Source organism: Pogona vitticeps, chromosome 3 (assembly GCF_051106095.1).
Source record: "Pogona vitticeps strain Pit_001003342236 chromosome 3, PviZW2.1, whole genome shotgun sequence".
In the NCBI taxonomy this organism is placed as follows: domain Eukaryota; kingdom Metazoa; phylum Chordata; class Lepidosauria; order Squamata; family Agamidae; genus Pogona; species Pogona vitticeps.
In genome coordinates, this window is record NC_135785.1 from 186,319,232 (window position 1) to 186,339,843 (window position 20,612).

The 20,612-nt window shown below is 38.9% G+C and overlaps 1 protein-coding gene across 4 annotated transcripts in view; it reads right to left on the reverse strand.

The window, feature by feature from the left end:
• The window catches only part of MAP3K15 (mitogen-activated protein kinase kinase kinase 15), an 84,731-nt gene that overhangs the window by 42,971 nt on the left and 21,148 nt on the right, over window positions 1-20,612 (reverse strand). For 3 of the 4 annotated variants that reach the window (XM_072994315.2, XM_020789177.3, XM_072994316.2), the window contains exons 4-6: window positions 8,021-8,214; window positions 4,802-4,970; window positions 3,019-3,125 (exon numbers count right to left, since the gene is read on the reverse strand). In XM_072994315.2, coding sequence (XP_072850416.2) covers window positions 3,019-3,125; window positions 4,802-4,970; window positions 8,021-8,214 — 470 coding nt within the window. Of the gene's footprint in view, window positions 1-3,018; window positions 3,126-4,801; window positions 4,971-8,020; window positions 8,215-13,943; window positions 15,220-20,612 lie in introns of those variants that run through there. The other variant, XM_072994317.2, reaches the window with a different exon arrangement.

Here is a 20,612-nt window from a genome sequence, read left to right on the forward strand (position 1 = left end):
TATTGTAAATGCTAATGCTTAAGATGATTAGTAAATGTTCATTAGGAAGATGCTTTCTGAGCACGGCCCGAAAAGGTACAGAAGGGCTAGGGGAACTTTGGCCATTGCTGAGCTTCAGACTGGACCACACTCTGGAGAGGGGCTGTGCAACAGCTGGTTTCTTTTTCCTCCATCAATTTGTTCAGTTATCACCACATCACCAAGCTGCCACCTGCCAGGGGCTTCTGACAGGCAGAAGGGACAGCGAGGTTTCTCTTTATTTTACTGTTTTACTGCTTATGCTTTTTTTTTTTTTTACTGTCTCTTCTCTTTAATGAAGTTTTGTGTCTTTTCCTTCACTGATGTTTTGAATTGTTACAAGATTCCAAAAGAACCTCTGTTCACCTTGACGAAACACTCATTCAATAGAAACAGAAAACTGCTTGACAGATTTTTCTATGAATGGTTGACACCTTTCATGTGGAATGTCATTTCCCACTGCTACAATGAACAATGCTGGGCTTGGGTGATGGCAACAGTTTGTGCTGTTTTGGGGACTTGCAAAAGCAAGAAACATAATCCTTGGGGGGAAAGCAATGCAGATACCACTTATAATGACCAACACATCTGGAGGGCACCGGGTTGGAGACAATATTTGGGGTATTGGGGCCACTTCCCACAGCTTTCTTTCTCTTCTCCCTTACACATTGGTTATGTGTGAAGCACCTTGCTTCATCAAACAAGAAGATGGGATTAAATCCTCTGCATTCCACTGCATGTGAGCATTGGAATTATAAAGAGAAAATTACATTGTCCCAGAATGAAGATGACAAATGTCACTGGTATTATTCTCTGCTCTCTGCTCAATTGTGGTCTAAGCGCCACTAAATATCAGGCTCTCTGTGCTATGGGTCCCACACATCACTCTTCTCAACAGCTTTATGCTTCACCATCACAAATAAATCCATAATAAATAAATTAATAATCATGTAAGAATCCAAATTCAAACCTAAATAGGCATGAGTTACAACCACAAGTAAACTTTGCCTCATCTCTTCATTCAGCTACCCTCGTTTCTCAAATGAGCTGTTGCTACTACGATTGTTTTAAAAATAAGCATGGTTTTATTTATTCATACAGGAATTTTAGGCTGCTTTTTCTGCCTCAGATCAGGTCCACAAAATAAGTCACAAAAGAAAGATACAAGAGAATTAGGTAACATAATGCTAGAAGCATTCCGAAACAGAAACAATGTAGACCTTTCCATTTCTTACTTTTTGCTCCTATAAAATACCTGTTACACTTTTAAGAGACAAGTAATCAATTTCAATTGCACTGAAGAGACACAGAAGGCAAGGAATATATATTCTTGAATGAACTAGGAATATACTACAGTGTAAAATTCTGCCTATCTCCTACTAATGAACATCATTATTCTACAAAAAAAATCTGTTTTTCATAACTATTGCTCAATAACACAGAATCGCCATACTAGATGAAATCAGTGGTTGTTTTACTGCAACATATTGATTAAGAAAGCACTTGGAGCTTGAGCCTGTTTTGTCTGCATAAGCAATCCATTATTCAGGAACTGTCTTTGAAATGATATGGGATATACAGTTATAAAGTTTCCAAGCTACAGCAGGACAATACATCACAGGCAAGGTTTCCTCTGTGCAGGGCTCCTTCTCCTCCACGCACCTACAGCAATTGTTTTCAGCCCCTTTAGTACCAGTCCTGATGTAATCCTGCAGTGGGGTGGAGGTGTGCGTGAGGGGCAGGACCCTGCCCAGTGGAGCTGAAAATTAGAGAAAATGTTGTGCACATGTATATACAAATATGTGCAAACATCTCTCTTCTCAATTCCATTTAATCATCCCTCTATCTCAGTGTTTGGGGTTACAGAGCTTAAACCTCTGCACTTTGCATGTTTAGAACACACCGCAAACCTTCCCACTTCTGGGGAGGTCCCCATAACAGTTCATGAGTGTGTCTGACTGGTGCACTTCTCAATTGTATTCAGTAGCAGACAGGAAACAGCATGGGGGAAAACACACAATGGAACTGTAGCAATCCCTTGATGTTTGGAAATGCACTTCACCAGGAAGCCTCTTGTCCTTCCTGTAACAAGCAAAGACTTTCTTTTTAGGCAGGTTTTAAATTGATCTGGGCAAGTGGGATTTTTAAGAATTCTGAATGCAAGGATGTGCTTTTTAAAAGTTTTGTTTTGCCATGGTTGTTAATATTGTTAGATGGTTAATTGCTTTTAATATTATTTCTTACAGTGTTCATTGTGATATCATGCAGACTGACCTGCTGCTATTTTGATAAAGTGGTATGAATTCTGCCCTCATTTTGATGTCAAACTAAAACATAACTTTTTATCAAAGTTTTTTTGATAACCAATGCTCAAGATCTGATTACTTTGTGGAATTTCATTATTGTATGTTTTTAAATTGCTTGTTGTTTATTGTATGTAACCTTCTCCAAAATCTCCTTAATACAGGGTAGAAATTCGATATTTACAAACATATGTATGTACACAAACAAACAAACATATGTAACCCAGTATTAATGGATATTTTTCTGCTGCTCAGCAAAGAAAACAGATTGCCTCTCATTCATGAGTTTCGAGTAAATTATACTGTTTCTGCTCTACACAGTTGTTTGGTGTGGCCATTTTGAAGAATCGCTGTTGGCTGAGGTGCTCAAAATTCTCTGCTGGTGCTATAATTCACTTGGCCTAAAAAGGTCTTACACTATGTGGGCAAAATGCAACCTCCTGACATTGGATCATATTCCACTCTATTGGCTATGCTAGCAAGAGTCAATGGGATGGCAATCTTATGGTCCACAGCTTGTCCATCCTTGATTTAGATGCAAAGGAAATGGGTTTGATAAAGAGATAAGAATCTGCTTCATATAATAAATATATCCGTGCTTGCAGTCAGAACTTTAAATTGTAGATGCCTTTGCAATGATAAATAATTCTCTATCTCTGTTTACCATAAATGCACACACACAAGGGTTTCATCTTACCGATTCAGGGCAAATGCATAGTGAAATTTGATATTGTGCTGATCTGCCAAATCACATGTAGGGAGCATTTCCAGTGTCTCCACCAGCTTCACCATAGCATCATAGTCCTAGTGACCAAAAACAAACAAACAAAACACTACCAAGCAAAATTCAGCCCAAAAATGATTTTTACCTTCCTACTTCATTAAAAGTAACCATAACAATCACTCTCAAGACTGGCATATATTAAGGCAGTGCACAAAAGTATTTTCAGTGGAAATGCTAAAAGTGCCTATTTGTAGGCAGAAAAATGAAGGGGACCTTTCAGTTATTTTTTTCCATAAAAAGAACTAATTCTGTAACAGTTTCTCAGAAATGGGGACAACCATTATCAATGTTTATAGCACAGCTTTGTTCTCCTCAAACCCCCTCCCCCACAAGGTTTTTTGGATAGTCATTGCAGTCATCAACAATAGCTAATGTTTTGGCACCTTATTCACCATTGTCTTTCCCCAAGAGTTCACCTAGTGAAGACAAAAATGTCTTCTGAGAAACTCTGGCTGAGCCCTTATCATTATTCTTCATGGCTCCGCATCTACAAGAGGTTGTCCCAAATGTTAAATTTTGAAGAGTCCCTAGATATACTTTTTCTCTCTACTGAAGATGTTTTATAATTCAGCTCTTTCTCTCTAAAGCCCTTTTGCACTTACAAAACATGGCAGCATTGTGTCCAGCTCTGGAGAAATGGTGAAACTACTGTTAAACTACAATATGTTCTCAATTTCTCAGATGTTTTCCTTTCCCCAAGAAAGAGGCTTTCACTTCTCTGTCTCATTCTGAGGACCATTTAGAATTACTTTTGGTGGTATTTTTAGCTTAGTGGAGTGCAGAAAGATGGCAAAGCATACTGAATTTGGGTTTTTTTTTTCACCCTTTCTATTACACATCTCTTAATCAGTTGCAGCTTCCTACATTTCTTGTTATTTAAAAAAAAAGCCATGTGGCAAGAGACAGCTTGCTTGTGCATTCATTCATTCACCTCATAACATTTTCTCCTTGGCTTTAACTAAACTGTGGGGAGCTAGGATGGAATAAGGGGTTTTCAACTGCCTCAGAGATGGTTGTGCACTTAAACCCAAAATGTACCCATACATTTCTTGGCCACCTCATAAGATAAGTACAAGGATCCTCTGCCTCATCCATGACAACTTCTTCAAAATGTGTCCTTTTTCTAAATTCTTTGTGCATGGAATTTCTTCTCTAGTAAACTAAATTAGAATGGCCAGAATTCTATAGCAGACATTCTTGACGCAGCATTGGTATAAAAAGCCTTTCTCTTGGACAGTTTTTTCATCTCAGAACAAGACTTGCTGGGAAAATACACTGCAAAAAATACCTACAAAGAATGAACACAACCCTGTTGGGAGCAGGAATTAAAAACCAACGTAATCTTGCACGGGACCTGTCCTTACCTGTGTTAGCCACTCCTGTCAATCTATTGTTGAAGGGCACAGTAAAACTTTAAAAGCAACTTTACATATAATCTCTTGGATTATGTATAATTATAAGCAGAAGGACTTTAAATAAAAGAAACATATCCAATAAAAGACTGCAGAGCCAGATAACAAGCAATTATACAATTCATTTTCTCAACCTGTAACGATTAAGATTGTAGGGGGGAAATTGGTAGCAAATTACTGTAAATAAGGCCTTGGTTCTGAACTTAAAATTGTCACAGCCAAAACTCTTAACAGAATAACATTGGGAACAGACTATTTTGCATGTTACAGTAAAAGTAACATACCTGGATATCACGATATGACAGAAGTAAATTGATTACAATGTCAGAAGTTAGGACTTCAGTATTATCCATACGAAGTTTAATCCTGGTCAGCTCCTTTGCCAGTTCTTCTCCTTGGTATTTCTCTCTAGCTTTTCTAATGTCATTTAACAAAGTCTCCTTAAAATATGTACTGAGGAATGAAGGACAGATGGAAAACAAGTGTTATGTAATTTCCCCCCTGGTAGAACTAATTAAATACACTCATCAAAATATTAAACATTTATATTATATAACATTATTTAATTAATAAATGGGGTGGAAGACAAGTTCAGAGTGTTCCTAGACATCCCGACCTGACTTCCACTTCCTGTACAGAGTCCTGGTCATTAGCAGGGCGCCTCAGCATCACAAGTATATGCAAGAAAATCATTTTTTATACATTTCACAGAGTGCATGGATGTAGGGGATTGGCTAATGATTATAATCTTATCCCCATTTTTTATGTTTCATGTATGTATGTGTAGCAGATAGCCCAAACACCACCTGTCCGTCACTGCGGAACCTTGATGGGACAGCCAATAGAGAGACCAGAAGGCGGGGCCAGAGAGGAGTTTGATAGGTCGGGAAGAAGAAGAGAGGGAGGGCTGGACTGAGGGTTAGAGAACTAGAGGCTTGGGAACTGGACCAGGAGGGTCAGAGATAGATAGGGAGAGATAAAAGAGTGATTTGAATGAACCAGACCTTGTTTAAGATATGTGATAAGTTTCCTGTGATTTATACTGCAATTCCCAACTGAATATTAACCCCACCCTGTTCAATAAACCGATTGTGTTTGGCAGCATAAGTGTCCAGTACTTAACTGATGTTAAAGAAATAACATCTGGTGGCAGCGTGAAGAGGAGAAAGGAGTGTGAGCCTTTGTGAGGAAGAAATAAAACAGGGGCCACAAGGGCGAGCACCACAGTATGATATAGGAGGCACAGAGAGAATGTACATCTTGCTGAATTAGTAAAGGGTCAGATCCAGCTGAAATTATTTCAATCAGCATTCATCTACCTCTACATTTATTTACATACAACTAAAGTTCCTATGCATGTTGATTTTTAAAAACATTGGTGCAGCTAGGGCTGGATCATCTCTGCAGCTAAGATCCACTTCTTGCAAATTACTGTGCAGAGAACAGGGAGTGAGAGAAACAGGGCCACTGTCAGCCCATGAGGTGGCATGGATATGTCCGAGCTGACACTGCTCAATGCAGAATCCATTCCTTTTCCCATCTTCTTCTTCCCCCTTTAATCAAAACTTCAAAAACATATTACTATTCCCGGCAACACAATGTTTCTTATTCCCAAGTGAAGGTTGTCAACTGAAAGCAGCATAAGCAATGCCCATTTTATTCCTTCTGTCTATAAGTTATGATTAGTTGTTGTTACGTGCTATCAAGTCAGATCTGACTTAGAGCAACCCTAATAGGGCTTTCAATTTAAATGAGATATTTAAGGAGTGTTTTAACTACTTCCTCTATCCCAGTCAGTTTTCATGGCCAAGTGGGGATTCAAATCCTGGTCTCTAGAGTCTTAGTCCATCACTCTATCCACTACACCAAACTGGATATGATTAGAAGAGGTTTAAAATGAAAAAGTGCACATGCTCAGAGTATTTCTTATCTCAGTCTGTCAATCAACCAACTGACCAGGCTTGGCAAACACTTGAACATCTGAAGACCCTTCAGTCTGTTGGCCATGAAATGGTAGTGTGTTGAGCAACACAGTAATTGAGGGCTTCATTTACTGTCTAACTCATGTTTCATCAATCTTGGGTCTAAAATTTCATCACTGACAAAAGCATTTTAAAAGATGTGAACAAAGCTCATTAAAATTGAAAAGCAGGGTATAAACCAGAGTTGGGGACCTCAGGGCCAAATCCAGTCCCTAGACAGGCACGGTTTCTTCCCTATTACATTATCATTTGACTTTCCAGCTTTTACATATTTCACTCTTATTTTAAAAGGTTAACGTATCTCTCTTAAGACTTAGTTACTAGCAGAAAAAGCTTTAAATTCAAATTTGCCAGTATTTTTGACCCATCCTTCCACATTTACCCAGATTCCTTTTCTTGAAGTAACGAAGTAACGACCAGCTTCAAAAGAGTGGTAATTGGCAACCAAGTCCCATGTTACTTAAGCTTACTTTTGTGATAAATTAGTCAGAATTACCTTGTTCCTTTAGTTTCAATAAGAAAACAGAACAGATTAAGTAAGTGATCTAGAATCAACTGGAAATCACCTGTTTCAACAGTGTGAATTAAGCTTATCTTGAATTTCATGAGTTTCTACCTGAGTTATCTTTGGGTTTCAGCTAAACTAGCCAGAATGTTCTAAAAGAAGTACATCACAAATATTAAGAGGAAGAAAGTACATTAAAAAGTGCATGAGCTTAAAAGTGTTATATAACCACAATTTGCCATCATCAGTCAAATTATAACTTGTAATTATCTCTTTTTTATTTGGCATTCATTTTCTGTTTCCTTAATTAGTAAGCAGACAAGCATTTCTCCACCAGCAAACTAAGCTTGGCAAAGTTAACTGTTTGGATCACAACTCCCACCAGCCAGTTGTAGTCCCAAAAAGTAAGTTCTCCAAGCTCTGCAAACATGTACTGCAACCAGCAATGAGGTTATTGCATTACTGAAAAAAAGAGAAGTGCCAAGATTGTTATTGGTGTTAAAATACAGTTCACTTCTGCAGGGTAAAGTTACAGCTTTACAAGTATAACACAGATGAGCCACATGGAAAAATACTGGTCTGAAGGCATCTTATTTCAACCACAGCCTTTGAAATTTATGTTAAGCTTATTTATATCCCGATCTTCTCCCAATGCCTCATTTGAAAGCTCTGATGCTATTCACTGATACCTTGAAAAATAACCATAATTCACTAGGACAACTTTACCAAAACAGCTACCTGAGACACAGCTTGTGTGAAATTAAGACCGGTTTCAGCACATTAGACTACTAGAGCAGTGGTCCCCAACCTTGGGCCTCCAGATGTTCTTGGACTTCAACTCCCAGAAATCCTGGCCAGCAGAGATGGTGGTGAAGGCTTCTGGGAGCTGTAGTCCAAGAACATCTGGAGGCCCAAGGTTGGGGACCACTATACTAGAGATCCTGGCGCTTCTTTAAACACACATACATCCTCCCCCCTTTAGCTAAGAAGAGGAAAGGGAGCAAAAAAATTTTTACCATGAGGTAACATGGATGTCCTTGAGGAGGTTGATAAACCTGTCCACCAATGGAAGACAGAGGGGACCCAGGATGTTGTCACAGTTTGGTTGTATGTACTCTGAGGCTCTCCGCTGGGCATCACTTTCACAGCAAAAATAATCAGCACAGGGTGTTACAATGTAAGGAATGAAGTAGTAGTTGCCACTTGAAGCCTAACGAAGACAAGGCATCAAAATATTAGAACAAAGTGACAATTATGTTTATGCACAGCCTCAGTTTGAAACTTTAAAGAGACATGGAGAAAACACCAACAGGCAATAAAACATTGCAGAAACACTTGCATGCTTCCACATTCAAACCACTTAATTTGAAATCTAAGCACTCTGTCTTCAGCTGCCAACAGGGAGCAATGAAAAGCTTTGAATCTGTCATGAATATATACATTATATAATATTATATATATATTAATAATCAGAACCCAAGTATTCGTGCTGTGAATCTTCACAGTTCCAAATGTCCAGAGTTTCCAGGGGATTAATGTGGTAACCAATGGAAGGTTCAGCCAGAGAAGTACAATGTAGCAGTGGGACACCACTGCTGGAAGAGTGGCAAGCAACTCAAAAAGGACACATATGCTTATTGGCAGGTGTTTTTATGTATTTAAATGAGCTAAAAACTCATAATAGTGGTGTTGATGCAACATTGCTTCGTTGAAATTCTATACAACTGATCCTTGCACTAATGACTTAAGTGGATAATGATCTGTCATAAGTAAAAAAACAATTTTACCATTAAAGTTGATATTAACACATTGGGATGGTTCCTGGACCATTCTCAAAGTCTCAGTTCTGCCCTCTTTTTGAACCACTCGGCTGTCGTCCCTTCCATCTTCTGCTTTTGCATAACGGTCATGACACTCAGCAGAGCTAGCACAGAATTCTGATTCCCTCTACCACCTTTAGAATAGAACACACTCAGCAGTGTCTTGCTTGTTGCATCTCACATCCGTTGTTGTGAGGCCTTGAGGTCATAAAACTGAATTTTGTATTGCTAGTGGGAGGCAACTTGGGAGTCAGTCGTATGACATAAACAGAGAATGCATGACCCGTCTGATGGGGTTAGATTGTAACAACTAACATCCCTCCCTTTTGGCTATGGCTGCTAGAGTTGATGCTGGTTGACATGCAAAAACAAAAAAACAAAAAAAAAACCTGGTGGGGCATAGGTTTCCCATCTCTGCTATATGGACTTACCTGGGGCTAAGTAATATTGACTTGCTCCTGCACAAGCAGCCATATGACTGCACTGGTTATCCATCATTAACGAAGAAAAAGCAGATTGTGGGACTGTGCTCTCCCTCCTCCCCAACAACTTCTATTTCTTTCTTCCCTCTGCACAACTTCCTCCCTTGTTGGTCTTAACCACTGCCTAGTTTCACATAACCATTAATACTAATCTCTTGTTAGCCAGGATGTTAAACCAGGTTTTGAAGCTAAATTGGGAAACCCAAGTTAAAAGATAAACTTAAGGAAAAGCTAAGAGGAGTTAACGGTGACAGTAGAACGCTGGTTACGTTTGGCTCCTGCTTTGCAGGAAGTGGAACAATTCTGGAAAAGTTAGGATTGTAGGAAAGACCACCCACTCCTGAGGACACTATTCTCAGATGACAATCTTTTCATCTCCCTGGAATTTAGGTGGAGAAGGTAAAAGAAATTAGCAAGTGGGTATCACTTAGTTTCACTATTTTTAATTTTTAAAAAATTATGTGTGTGTGTGCGTGTGTGTGTGTGTGTGTGTGAGAGAGAGTGTGTGTGTTCCTATCCTAAGGGATGCAAAAAACAATTCTCATGTAGCCAAATGGTAAAATTTTCTCTGCTATTCTATCATCCTTCACCATTACCTAAGACAGATATTCTTGATGGGAAATGGAGCCCATTCCTATATTCCTGAACTAATACTAAAAACAAGACTCCTTCTTCCATCTACCATTCTCATATAAAGAACTATGCTTGTAAGGAAGACATGCATATTTAGAATGCTACAAACACCTCAGGAAAAACAACTGTATACTCTACGTTAACCTTCATGTTCTAACACCATATTAATTTTTTGTAATCAAACTTTAAATGGGATTTCACACTACTGACATCATGTCATCAAGTGGGAAAGACAGTTCTCACAGTGAGAAGAGTTACTTCCTAAACCTCTTCCAAATGTTTTCCATAAGAAGAAGCATGTGTGATGGCATATTTAACATAATCCAGGTTTTAAATGTTCAGTTTGAAACCCTTAGTTCAAAACATTATAGCTTTATAAGAGCCATGCCTTGTATGAGGGTACCCACATTAATTTTTCCAGGTGGAGGGACAAAGTTACCCAGTGGTATATTAACACAACTTGTGGTCAGAGCACATGTCACTGCAGCACATCTGCAGTTTCTTTGTCTCTGCAGATACTTTGATCCTTAGTATCACATTCAGTGATGACTCAAACTGGTGGTTTTGCAGCGACATAACTGTAAAAGTTGCAGTTGCAAATTGGCACTAATTAATGAGATGTCAGTCATATTGCTGGTGGCATGCCCATTGCACAATGAGGAATGCAACCAGTGCCTTGTGAATCAGGTACAAAACAACTTAAAGTCAAGGCCTTTAACATGGCATAGCATCTGTTTTCTCCTGCTTCTCACTTGATTACTCTTCTCCAGGATGTAAAAGACATACTTGTGTTTTGAACTATACCAAATCAAGAAAAAAGAACATGTGAAAAGATAGGGAAGCTTATCTTTGTTTGGAGAGGTAAAGAGAAAGGGAAAGGTTCCCCTTGGCAATTTGTCTAGTCGTGTTCGACTCTAGGGGGCGGTGCTCATCTCCGTTTCCAACCCATAGATCTAGTGTTTGTCCGAAGACAATATTCCATGGTCACATGGCCAGCACAACTAGACACAGAACGCCGTTACCTTCCCACCGTGGTGGTACCTATTTATCTACTCACATTTCGCATGCTTCTGCTTTTACATAACAATGATGACAATAAAAATGAAGGAAATATAATGCTTGTTCATAAGTGACTTGACAACATTTAATGAAGTAAAATTAATATTCAACAAATCTTGACCTCTATCTTGCACACCACACATCTCCCCAACTTCCCCCCCGAAAACGATACTTTCGTTCTTTGCTTATCTCATTGCAAGAGAAGAATACAAAACTTGTCTGTTTGCTTTACTATTATCTTGATGGCTTTTCCCTATTTTCAAATTATACCCTTTTGTCTGATCTTCATCAGCTGGCAACTGAGAGATGCTAGGTTTCTCAATAGTTTCCATCTAATTTTTCACAAAAATGAAAATCTTTAAAACTAAAATTCATTTAGTAAACTTGTCATTATCATCTTACTATATTTTAAAGTTTAAAATACCCTACACAAACAATTTTCTGGGTAAATTCAGTTACACAGGAGAATTGGGTAAACAAACAGGGGTCAAAATAATACACTTCAGCACAGAATGCACATGATACAACTACAATCTTGTGCCAAGGACAAAATGCATAAAGGGGGTGCTTTTATAGAAGCAGTTCCTGTGTGATAACCTTATTTTATTTTGGTATAATAACTGTTGTACGATTCCCCTTTTGTGAACTGTGTCATCCGTTTCCAGCTTCCAGTTGCAACCATCTTCCAAGAAACTCAGAGACAAGATTAAGATAGAAAAATGCAGATACACAGGATCAGGTGTACTTAGTAAGCACATCCATTGCCTACTGCTTTCAAACTGCAGTGAGGGTTGGTGGTAAGGAAGACTCCTGACTTTCTAAACTAATTGGTAACATTAGGGGAAATATAAGGCTACGGTCTTTGGGTTTTACTGAAGTTCTCAACTCTTCGCCATCCTAACACAGCATTCTCTTTCCCTTCTCTACATCCCCACACCAAATATTGATTCTTAGAACAAAAACATAATTTATTCCCCTCCCCCAAACACAGACACTGGAAAAAGTGCTTTTAAAAACATAAAGGTCAAAGAACAAACACGGTAAGGTAAATGATTTGACGGCTTTTTTCGAGGCAAACCAGTTGACAGTCCTTTTTGCAAGAAATGGAAAAAGCAATTAGCTATCCTTGCTCTGATGCTCCTGCTCCATTGATTCATTCAGTCGTTTTACTCTGTTTCTCTTGCAACTATGAAAAAACACAGATGGCTAAAGCTAGCACAACACTGTCTCAGGCTACTACAATTAGTCTTTCTTACTGTCATTATAACATCCATCTTAAACCCCGCTCCCCAAAATGAGGGGACAGGATGGTTTTTTCCCCTCTGAAAAGAAGAGAAAAACTATCAGATTTATGCTATTTCATTTTGTTGTCTCCCTTCACTTATACCTCATTTTTAGAATTACCCAAAGTCATCCAGGTCCATCTAAGTTTTAATATTGACATTAAAAGTGCTGTTTCTTAAGTTATAATTTTGTATATGCAGATTCACATATGTAGGAACTTACTTAAAGAACAAAAATGATGTCTGCATAGATTGAAGTCCATTGATAATAAATTAAGCCACCTTCCATATAGCATGCTTAGGACTGAAACCTTGAAACCAAGGTGGAGAACCTTAAGCCCAGGGGAAAGATTCTGCCCTTTTGGGTTTCCTCCTTCTGTCTGAGATCATAATTGGGTGATCAGCTTTTGTACACTTTTCCCCATCCTGAAATGTTGAAACACCTCTATGAAGACTTAGTGACAATAAGGCCTTAAGCTAGATTTTCTTGGAATTTTTGGCCCCACTCTTCTGTCTTCAACTCCCAACCAACACTGGAAAGCAACTTCCAAGAACTTCTCTGATGTTCAATGTGGCCCCAAGGATCAAGGAGGTTCCTCAGTCAAGATTTGTTCAAAATACTGACCACTGGAAAATCAAGCATTCTCATAGGCTCAGTTAACCTTCCTATTCATCCCAAAGGAAGGAGTAATTCAGTTTCTGCATGCCTCTACAAACAGAGCTGTCTTGTCTATTATGATGACAGATAGCTTGGACAAGAAAGAGGTAGCATCGCCACAGATACCTCTGCTCTTGTAACATCCTATTTGGATTCTGCAGAATCATTTTATAAATAGCTGCATTTGAAGGCTGTTCAGAAATTGCATCTGTTTTAAATACAGTATAGCAGCCATATCCCTGACCCAATTCTATGGAATGTTTCCAGTGAGACTTCATATAACCAAACCAGCCATTTTCTCAGTTGAGATGTCATTTTAAAGAACTGAGTGATTTAACGTAAGGACCACTGTTGAAGGAAGGGCCAATTCTGTGTCACTGCTGTCTTGGATCAGACCTGAGAGCCAGGAGACTCAAAACGCTCACTATTGCCCAACTATTTTATCCTGTTCTTAAGGACCTCTGAACGTACTGTCGGAGGTGTACTCTTTTGTACTGGTATAGTTAAGCTGATTCTGTTAGGTGGATCTAGCTAATTTGTTTACAGTGGGCTACAAGCTGCTGTCTTGGCAAGTACTTCAACCCTCAACCACAGCCAAAGGCAAATACCTAGCAACCAAATATAAGACCTTCTGTGTGATGGCACCATGCAATTGTTAAAGCCCTTGCCAAGTTGCTTCACTTGGTGCTGACCTGGCTCTCTTTTGGGCACCAAAGAAAAACTTTTGTTTTCCAGACCTTCCATTTTGGGTTTGTATGTTGCACCAGTATGACACTGGTTCTGTTTTAAAATTAACTTTGTACTGCTCTGATTATTTGCAATCCCATTTAAATATCCTTCAACCAAAAAGCTGGGTATAAATAAAGTAAATAAGAAGCCTTCCATGCATACCAGAGAGCCACCAGAATTTCGGACTGGCAAAATTGTGTATGAAGTTTTAAATCCCTCATGATTACTTTAAAAACAACACCAGCTAGCACAGCCTCCCCCAATCTGATACCCACCAGCTGCAATGGACTACATCTCTCATAATTCGCAACCAGTATGTTCACCATGCAGGAAGGCTGGGCTGGCTTTTCTCCCTACTTTCTGTTATCTGTTAATTTATTTAGGATATTTTTCCTCTGCTGTTCAACTGAAAAGGCTCCAGGACTGGTGTAGATGGAAATAAACAATCAATAAATTCCACTTAATAAGACAATAAACAGTAACAGTAAAGCAGTAAATTACAATAAAAAACAACAGGGGCAACCCATGGGTAAATGACCTGGTGTCACAAAAATGGTGTCTGGTACATCTGTTTAGGAAAAGGATTAATGCAGGTGGGGTGCTACAACTAAAAAGCCTCTGTCTGCAATATCTACCTAACTTTAAGGAATACAAAGAAGGAATTCTAAGCTTGTAGCTGGGCGGGCTCATGTTGGAGAAAGGAGATCCTTCAATAACCATGTTCTAAGCCTACAGTACTGAAGGTGAAGCCTTAAAGGTGTTTCCCACCTCCATCCCCAACTGCAGCAGGCATACAGGAAATCTCTACAATCAAGCTCAAATGAGCACTTTACTGTGCAAACAATTATGTTCAAAACATGAGGGACATGCAGGGAAAAAGAAGACTATAAAACTGCAAACAAAGACAAAACATAAGGTAGCTAATTTGGCTAGGATACAGAACACTCTAATGTAAAATTTCTATCCCATGTATTAATATGAAGATACAAATAAAATAGTACAGTAATAGTAACTGCACAGCAAAGGCAAGGCAGGTTTTACTCATTAGAAGTTGCTGCAAAGCATGAATGAGCACCTTTCAATAAAATGACATGCAACGTCATTCCACATTGCCTGGGGAACATGTTCAAGACATAAATTTATTTGCTGTGTAAAGAACCAAGGGATATTTCAACATCAGATGAAAACATGGTTGTTTTCACTTACAATGTACATGCACACAGAGACGTCTATCATACAAACACCTTGTTCACAATACAGCTACATCTCTAAAGTTTACATATGTCAGTATTTAGCATGAAATCAAGAACATGATAAGCAAGAGTCAAATACTCATTAAAGTGAAATATATAGTTCTTTTCATTAGAACATTTTCCCTTAAGGCACCCAGTTCTTTCATAACTCCATGTCACAGCAATCACATTTGGAAATGAAGCATGTATTTTACTTGCTGATGGTCAGTCATAAAACAAAAGCAAGACAATTGGAAATATGCAGATTAAGGCAGGCTCATGTTAGGGTAAAGAGACTTTTTTTAACCTCTTATGGGAACTCTGCTTCAAACAACTTGTTAACTATAGTGTCCAATTCTGTTTACAGATACTTCCTATGCTGATAGCATGGGAGACAGTGCAGTACTGCTCCTTCCCATACTCTCAGGTAAGATGGGCTATGGTTCTTCCCATGTCCGCAGGTGGGACAATACTGGTATAGGAAGCTACAGCAGTTGAGGCACTCCCATGTGACCCAGGGTTTCTCATGATACTCAGCACTTGTGGGAAGGAGCTCTGCTAAAAAGACTCCCACACTGGTAAGAAGACAGAAATAGAAGCTAGCTAAAGAAACTTGAATAATCTCACAAACAGGAAATTATTTAAAACAAAGCTATTTTGACACAGGCATGCATTTCAAAAACATGCCACGAAAAGAAGCACACAGCCACACCTATAAAACATAAAAGCAGAATAAAATGATGATACATACTTTGCCCATCATACCACCATTATGGTATTCTGGAGGTAGCTGTAGTCGAAGAAAAGCTTTTTGGTTGGCAACTGCAGCCTACTCCAAAAAGTAATGGATCATTACGGAAAAATGAAGATGATAGAAGCAGGCATATTTTAAAGAAGAAACACACAAAACAGGGGGGAAATTATTAAAAGGAGGGAAACTGAAACATGAGTAATAGGTGCAGCAAGTACACACTGGCAATAAAAGTGTTTATAGAATTTGCAGTGAGACTAGCTGACTAAGTAGTTTCTTTTTACAAGATCAGTATGTTCATAAATAAGGCACCTTTAAATTATGTTAAATCAATTGATAATGCCATAATAATTCTATGAAAAATGTACAGGGTGAAGGTAGTCTATTACTATGAAGAAACATCAGTCCACCTTTATGCACAAAAATTAGAGCTATTAGCTAAAATCCACGGTTGCAATCTCTGCAATAACCAAAGAATATAAAGCCTTGTGTCTGGGGTACTATGAAGAAAATAAGACACAAAGAAACAAAGAAACCTTCAGATTTGCTTTTCGTAATGAAACATGCCCACCTCCTGACAGCACAGAATATAAAACTTTGGTGCCCCAAAATGAGCTCTTTAGATCCTCTTTGGATTCAGTTTTGTGCATTTTTGTAGGTGACGGCATATACCTTAGGAAAAATTCCCATTTTTGCCAATATATGGGGTGTATTGGAAAGATAATTCTTCAAGAGACATGACCTATGCGTAAGATCAAGTTTAAGGTATTTCAGTTCATTGTTCCATTTATTTCTGCCTAAGAAGAAAAGCCCTGAAAGTTGAAAGTTTGACAGCATTAGTGAACCCCTCCCACCGAATCACTTTCTCTGACTCTTCTGAGTTTAAATATACAGACCACAGTCCAAGAGTTTCCACAAGGTGCAATAAATATGTAACAGATTTGTACAATCTCTCACAAAGTTAGGAAATACCACAAGTCCTCCCTCAGCACAGACATTATTGTTTATGGTATGTGTATTAAAATGTTGTACCTTTAAAAATCATGGGAGAATCTGAGGTAGTAACAAGCCACTGCTTTCTTGAACACACTTGTACCTTCAAATAATTACAGTTTTTTGTATTTCCTCAGCACATGCTTTACATGAGATCTGAAAATTCTGAGGCACAAACAAAGGTTGAGGGGGTGAAGGGAGAGGAAAACCTACTGGAAGAAGATTAGATGGTTGGAAGAGTATGGGGCAAATGGTGATTAAGGGATGTTTTAGCTTGGCAAAGCTCTGGGGCTTCCAAGTCTTTCTTCTACAAAAGCATTAAACATGTTATATACTCTATCCAAAAATTTTAAGTTGCTATAGAAAATCTGACAAGTGCACACACACAGGAACTGTATGCAGTCCTACTTAATTTATTCTAAAAGAGCAACCTTTAGACTGTCTTTTCACTTTTAAGACTGTCTTACTCTCTGAACAAACTCACATACTATTGTGTTGGTGTAACCCTATGCCAGTAAAATGACGATACTGTATGTCTGAACTCCAGATTACATACTGTGTGGTGTGCAGTTCATTGTGATTGTGTCATGGCCTAGAAAGACACACAAAATGTCTAGCCAATCAGACACTGTACAAAAAGATTTATCTATTGATGTATAAACAAGATGATAATAGGCAGAGGACAACAAAAGTTCAAATAAACAGTATACTCCATCAGTTTTATTACTGCACATATGAAATAGAAGCAAGCAAAAACAATTATCAATTACTAAAGTTGCTTATTCCATCATAATTTTTAAAAAATGTTGATAGGTCCTATAGAATCCCATCCTTCATGCTTTTGGTTTCTTGTACATTCATTCACACAAAAAATTGGCAAGATTCTATGTTATTTTCAAATAAAAGTTTGGATAAACCACCTATTCCTGGCTCCAACAAGAACTAATGCAATTTTTTGTTTGTAACTTCAGTCTAGGTGTGGGATAGTCACAATAAGTTAGTAGGTTTAATTCCTGAATGCTTTTGTAAAACACATTGATCCTATAGATCTACTCTCCTCAACAATGACCACTTTGTTTTAGGCCAAGAGGTCTTATTCCAGTTGGGATAAATACTGGATTCAATCCTCTATTAGATATTTATTTTATATATTATGATAACTCCCTAGAAATCCAAAAGGCTAAATATCTGTAATTTATGTTGTAGATAAGTATTTTGACAGGCTTGGCAGAGGAGTGCACACACTATTATCACTGATTGAAACTGGCAGCCAGGCTTCAAATCTCCAAGGGGCTTCAATGACATATAGAGGCAGGGGAAGCGGTGACCTTTAATTACATGAAGGCCACTTCTGTTTTGGGAACCGAACTGCAGGATGCAAGAAGCAGCTTATAATTCATGATTTAGGACTCTCAGTGGAGCAGTAAATTAGCAGTACAAAATTGTAATTGTTTGCTTTATAGAAGTCAAGAAGGATAACATCTCATCTCAGAATATTTTGTTGCTAGAACAACAGAAGTGACAAAACATCGTTTGTATTTTTTTTTTATTTGAAAAGCACACAAAGGTCTTCGCCCTTGTGTTAAAGTTTAAGTCTGTGCCTTAGCTTTATCATTCAGAGCACGTACAAAACTACTGAAGAATTTTCATTTTTAGCTTAGCTAGGTTCAAAGGTCATGTCTCAGCAGATACATTAACAATTAAATTGCTTACACAACTGTTGTTCTCAGCTTTATGTTCCACTCTCTCCTTTCATAAAACCAATTAGTCTTCTGATTTAAACATAATTTATGGCATGGATATCAAATTGTTATCTGCTTAGCAGATAAGGAACATTATTTCTCATCCTCTCTTTTTTTAAAAAAAAGCCAGTTATTTTCTTCTTTGACTACTCTGCATGAAAAATGTGTATAAAAGACAAACAGCAGATGTGCGCACACGCCACTAGAGAACATGTAGTGGCTAAAAACATTTCATTTGATCTTAAGAAGAAAACAATAACACAGAGGTCCCATTTGGGCTTCAAGCCCAAATCTTACCATGAAGGTTTCCACTCTTCCCTCACTGAAACTCTTTACAGATCCATTCCTACCTTCACTTTTCAGCACACAGATCTGCTTACTGCAAATGAACATTCACTGCAAGTTCTACACAATCAGGCAGTTTTGTGAAACTCGGTACACAGAGGTAAGTAAGTATTAACAGTGTGTTCTATTTGCACAGTGTCATGCAGGAAACTGATGAATGCAGAGTTTGGCAGCATAACTGGTAATTAAATGACTCCCTCCACACATAGAACTTAAATTAATGTCAAATCCTAATGAAACTAGAGTGTAGCCACTGATTCAATGAGACTGATACAATTATTGATGTAATGGGTCTATTTTTTTTCCCAATGGTCTACTCTAGTTGGGACCTGTAATTGGATTTAGCTCAGAATACCTGGAGGCACACAGATGATTTGAGATACCAGAGGTTGGTTGTGTGTCATGGCCCAGACAAAAACAGTCATTGAGGTAACTGTACCATATTAGTTATTAGTGCTAGCTACAGAATTTGGGGAGCTCCCAGACAAAATTGCCTGACATTGCTGAAAAAGGAAGAATGACTTCACCGGGCTCCTTTCTCTCTATCTGACTCCCTAGCCAGCCATTAGCACAGGCATGCCTATTCCAAGCACATGCACATGGCCAATGCACAGAAAGAGAGATTCAGAAGTGCTTCTTTTTATTCATCTAATTATTAACTGTTCTCCTCCCCCCATCACTTCAACCACATTACTCAATCCTGGAGCTACCTGTAGGCAAGAGGCACAAAACAGAGATTGGCACCTTAAAAAGTGTAAGGAAACACAGGCAGAGATCTTGGCATGTGAGACCGCTCCCAGAAGAACCATCCACGGAAGGTGGCAAGCTTGCTCTGCTGAGCCTTTTTGTCTACAGCATTTAAAAAATGTAATTATTTCTTTGCTCAAGGCCATTGGGATAAATTACATATGACACAATCCATTTTATAATCATAATAACCCTATGAGGCAGTTCCACTGTAATACACTGCCTATCAATGAAATGAAATGTATACGAATTTATTTATTTATTTATTTATTTATTTATTTATTTATTTATTTATTTATTTATTTTATTTATATCCCGCCTATCTAGTCAGTAGACCACTCTAGCCGGCTCACAACAGGGGTACAACAATAACTAAAAACAAATTTACAAATAAGAAAACTTTCAACCATGAAATTATACACTAAGAAAAAGAAAAAAGGAAAATCAGGATTAGCTAAGGGGGGGTGGGGGGAAGGCCTGCCGAAACATCATTGTCTTTAATTGCTTTTTAAAAATACCCAGCGAGGGGGCCGCGCGAATGTCCGGGGGAAGGATGTTCCAGAGGCGAGGAGCCACCGCCGAGAAGGCCCGACTTCTTGTCTTTTCCTTCCGGGTCTCCCTCGGCGTTAGGCTCCTCAACCTCACCTCCTGGCTCGCGCGAGTGACACGGGTAGAACTTGGTGGTAGAAGGCGTTCCGCCAAATATCGAGGCCCTAAACCGTTTAGGGCTTTGTACGTGAGCATCAACACCTTGAAGTCGATGCGGAATCGGATGGGCAGCCAGTGCAATGCGGCCAGAGTGGGCGAGATATGTTGGAATTTTCTCACCCCACTAAGGAGTCTGGCCGCCGCATTCTGCACCACCTGAAGTTTCCGCAGCAGCCTCAAAGGTAGCCCCACGTAGAGCGCATTACAGTAGTCTAATCTTGAGATTACGAGCGCGTGCACCAAAGTGGTGAGCGCCCCAACATCAAGATAGGGCCGCAGCTGGGCCACCCGCCCGAGATGGTGGAAGGCGGTTCGGACCACCGACGTCACCTGGGATTCCATAGTGAGCGCCGGGTCAAGATGGATTCCCAAGCTGCGGACCCCATCCTTAGCGGGAAGGGTCACCCCCCCAAAAGAGAGGGAGTT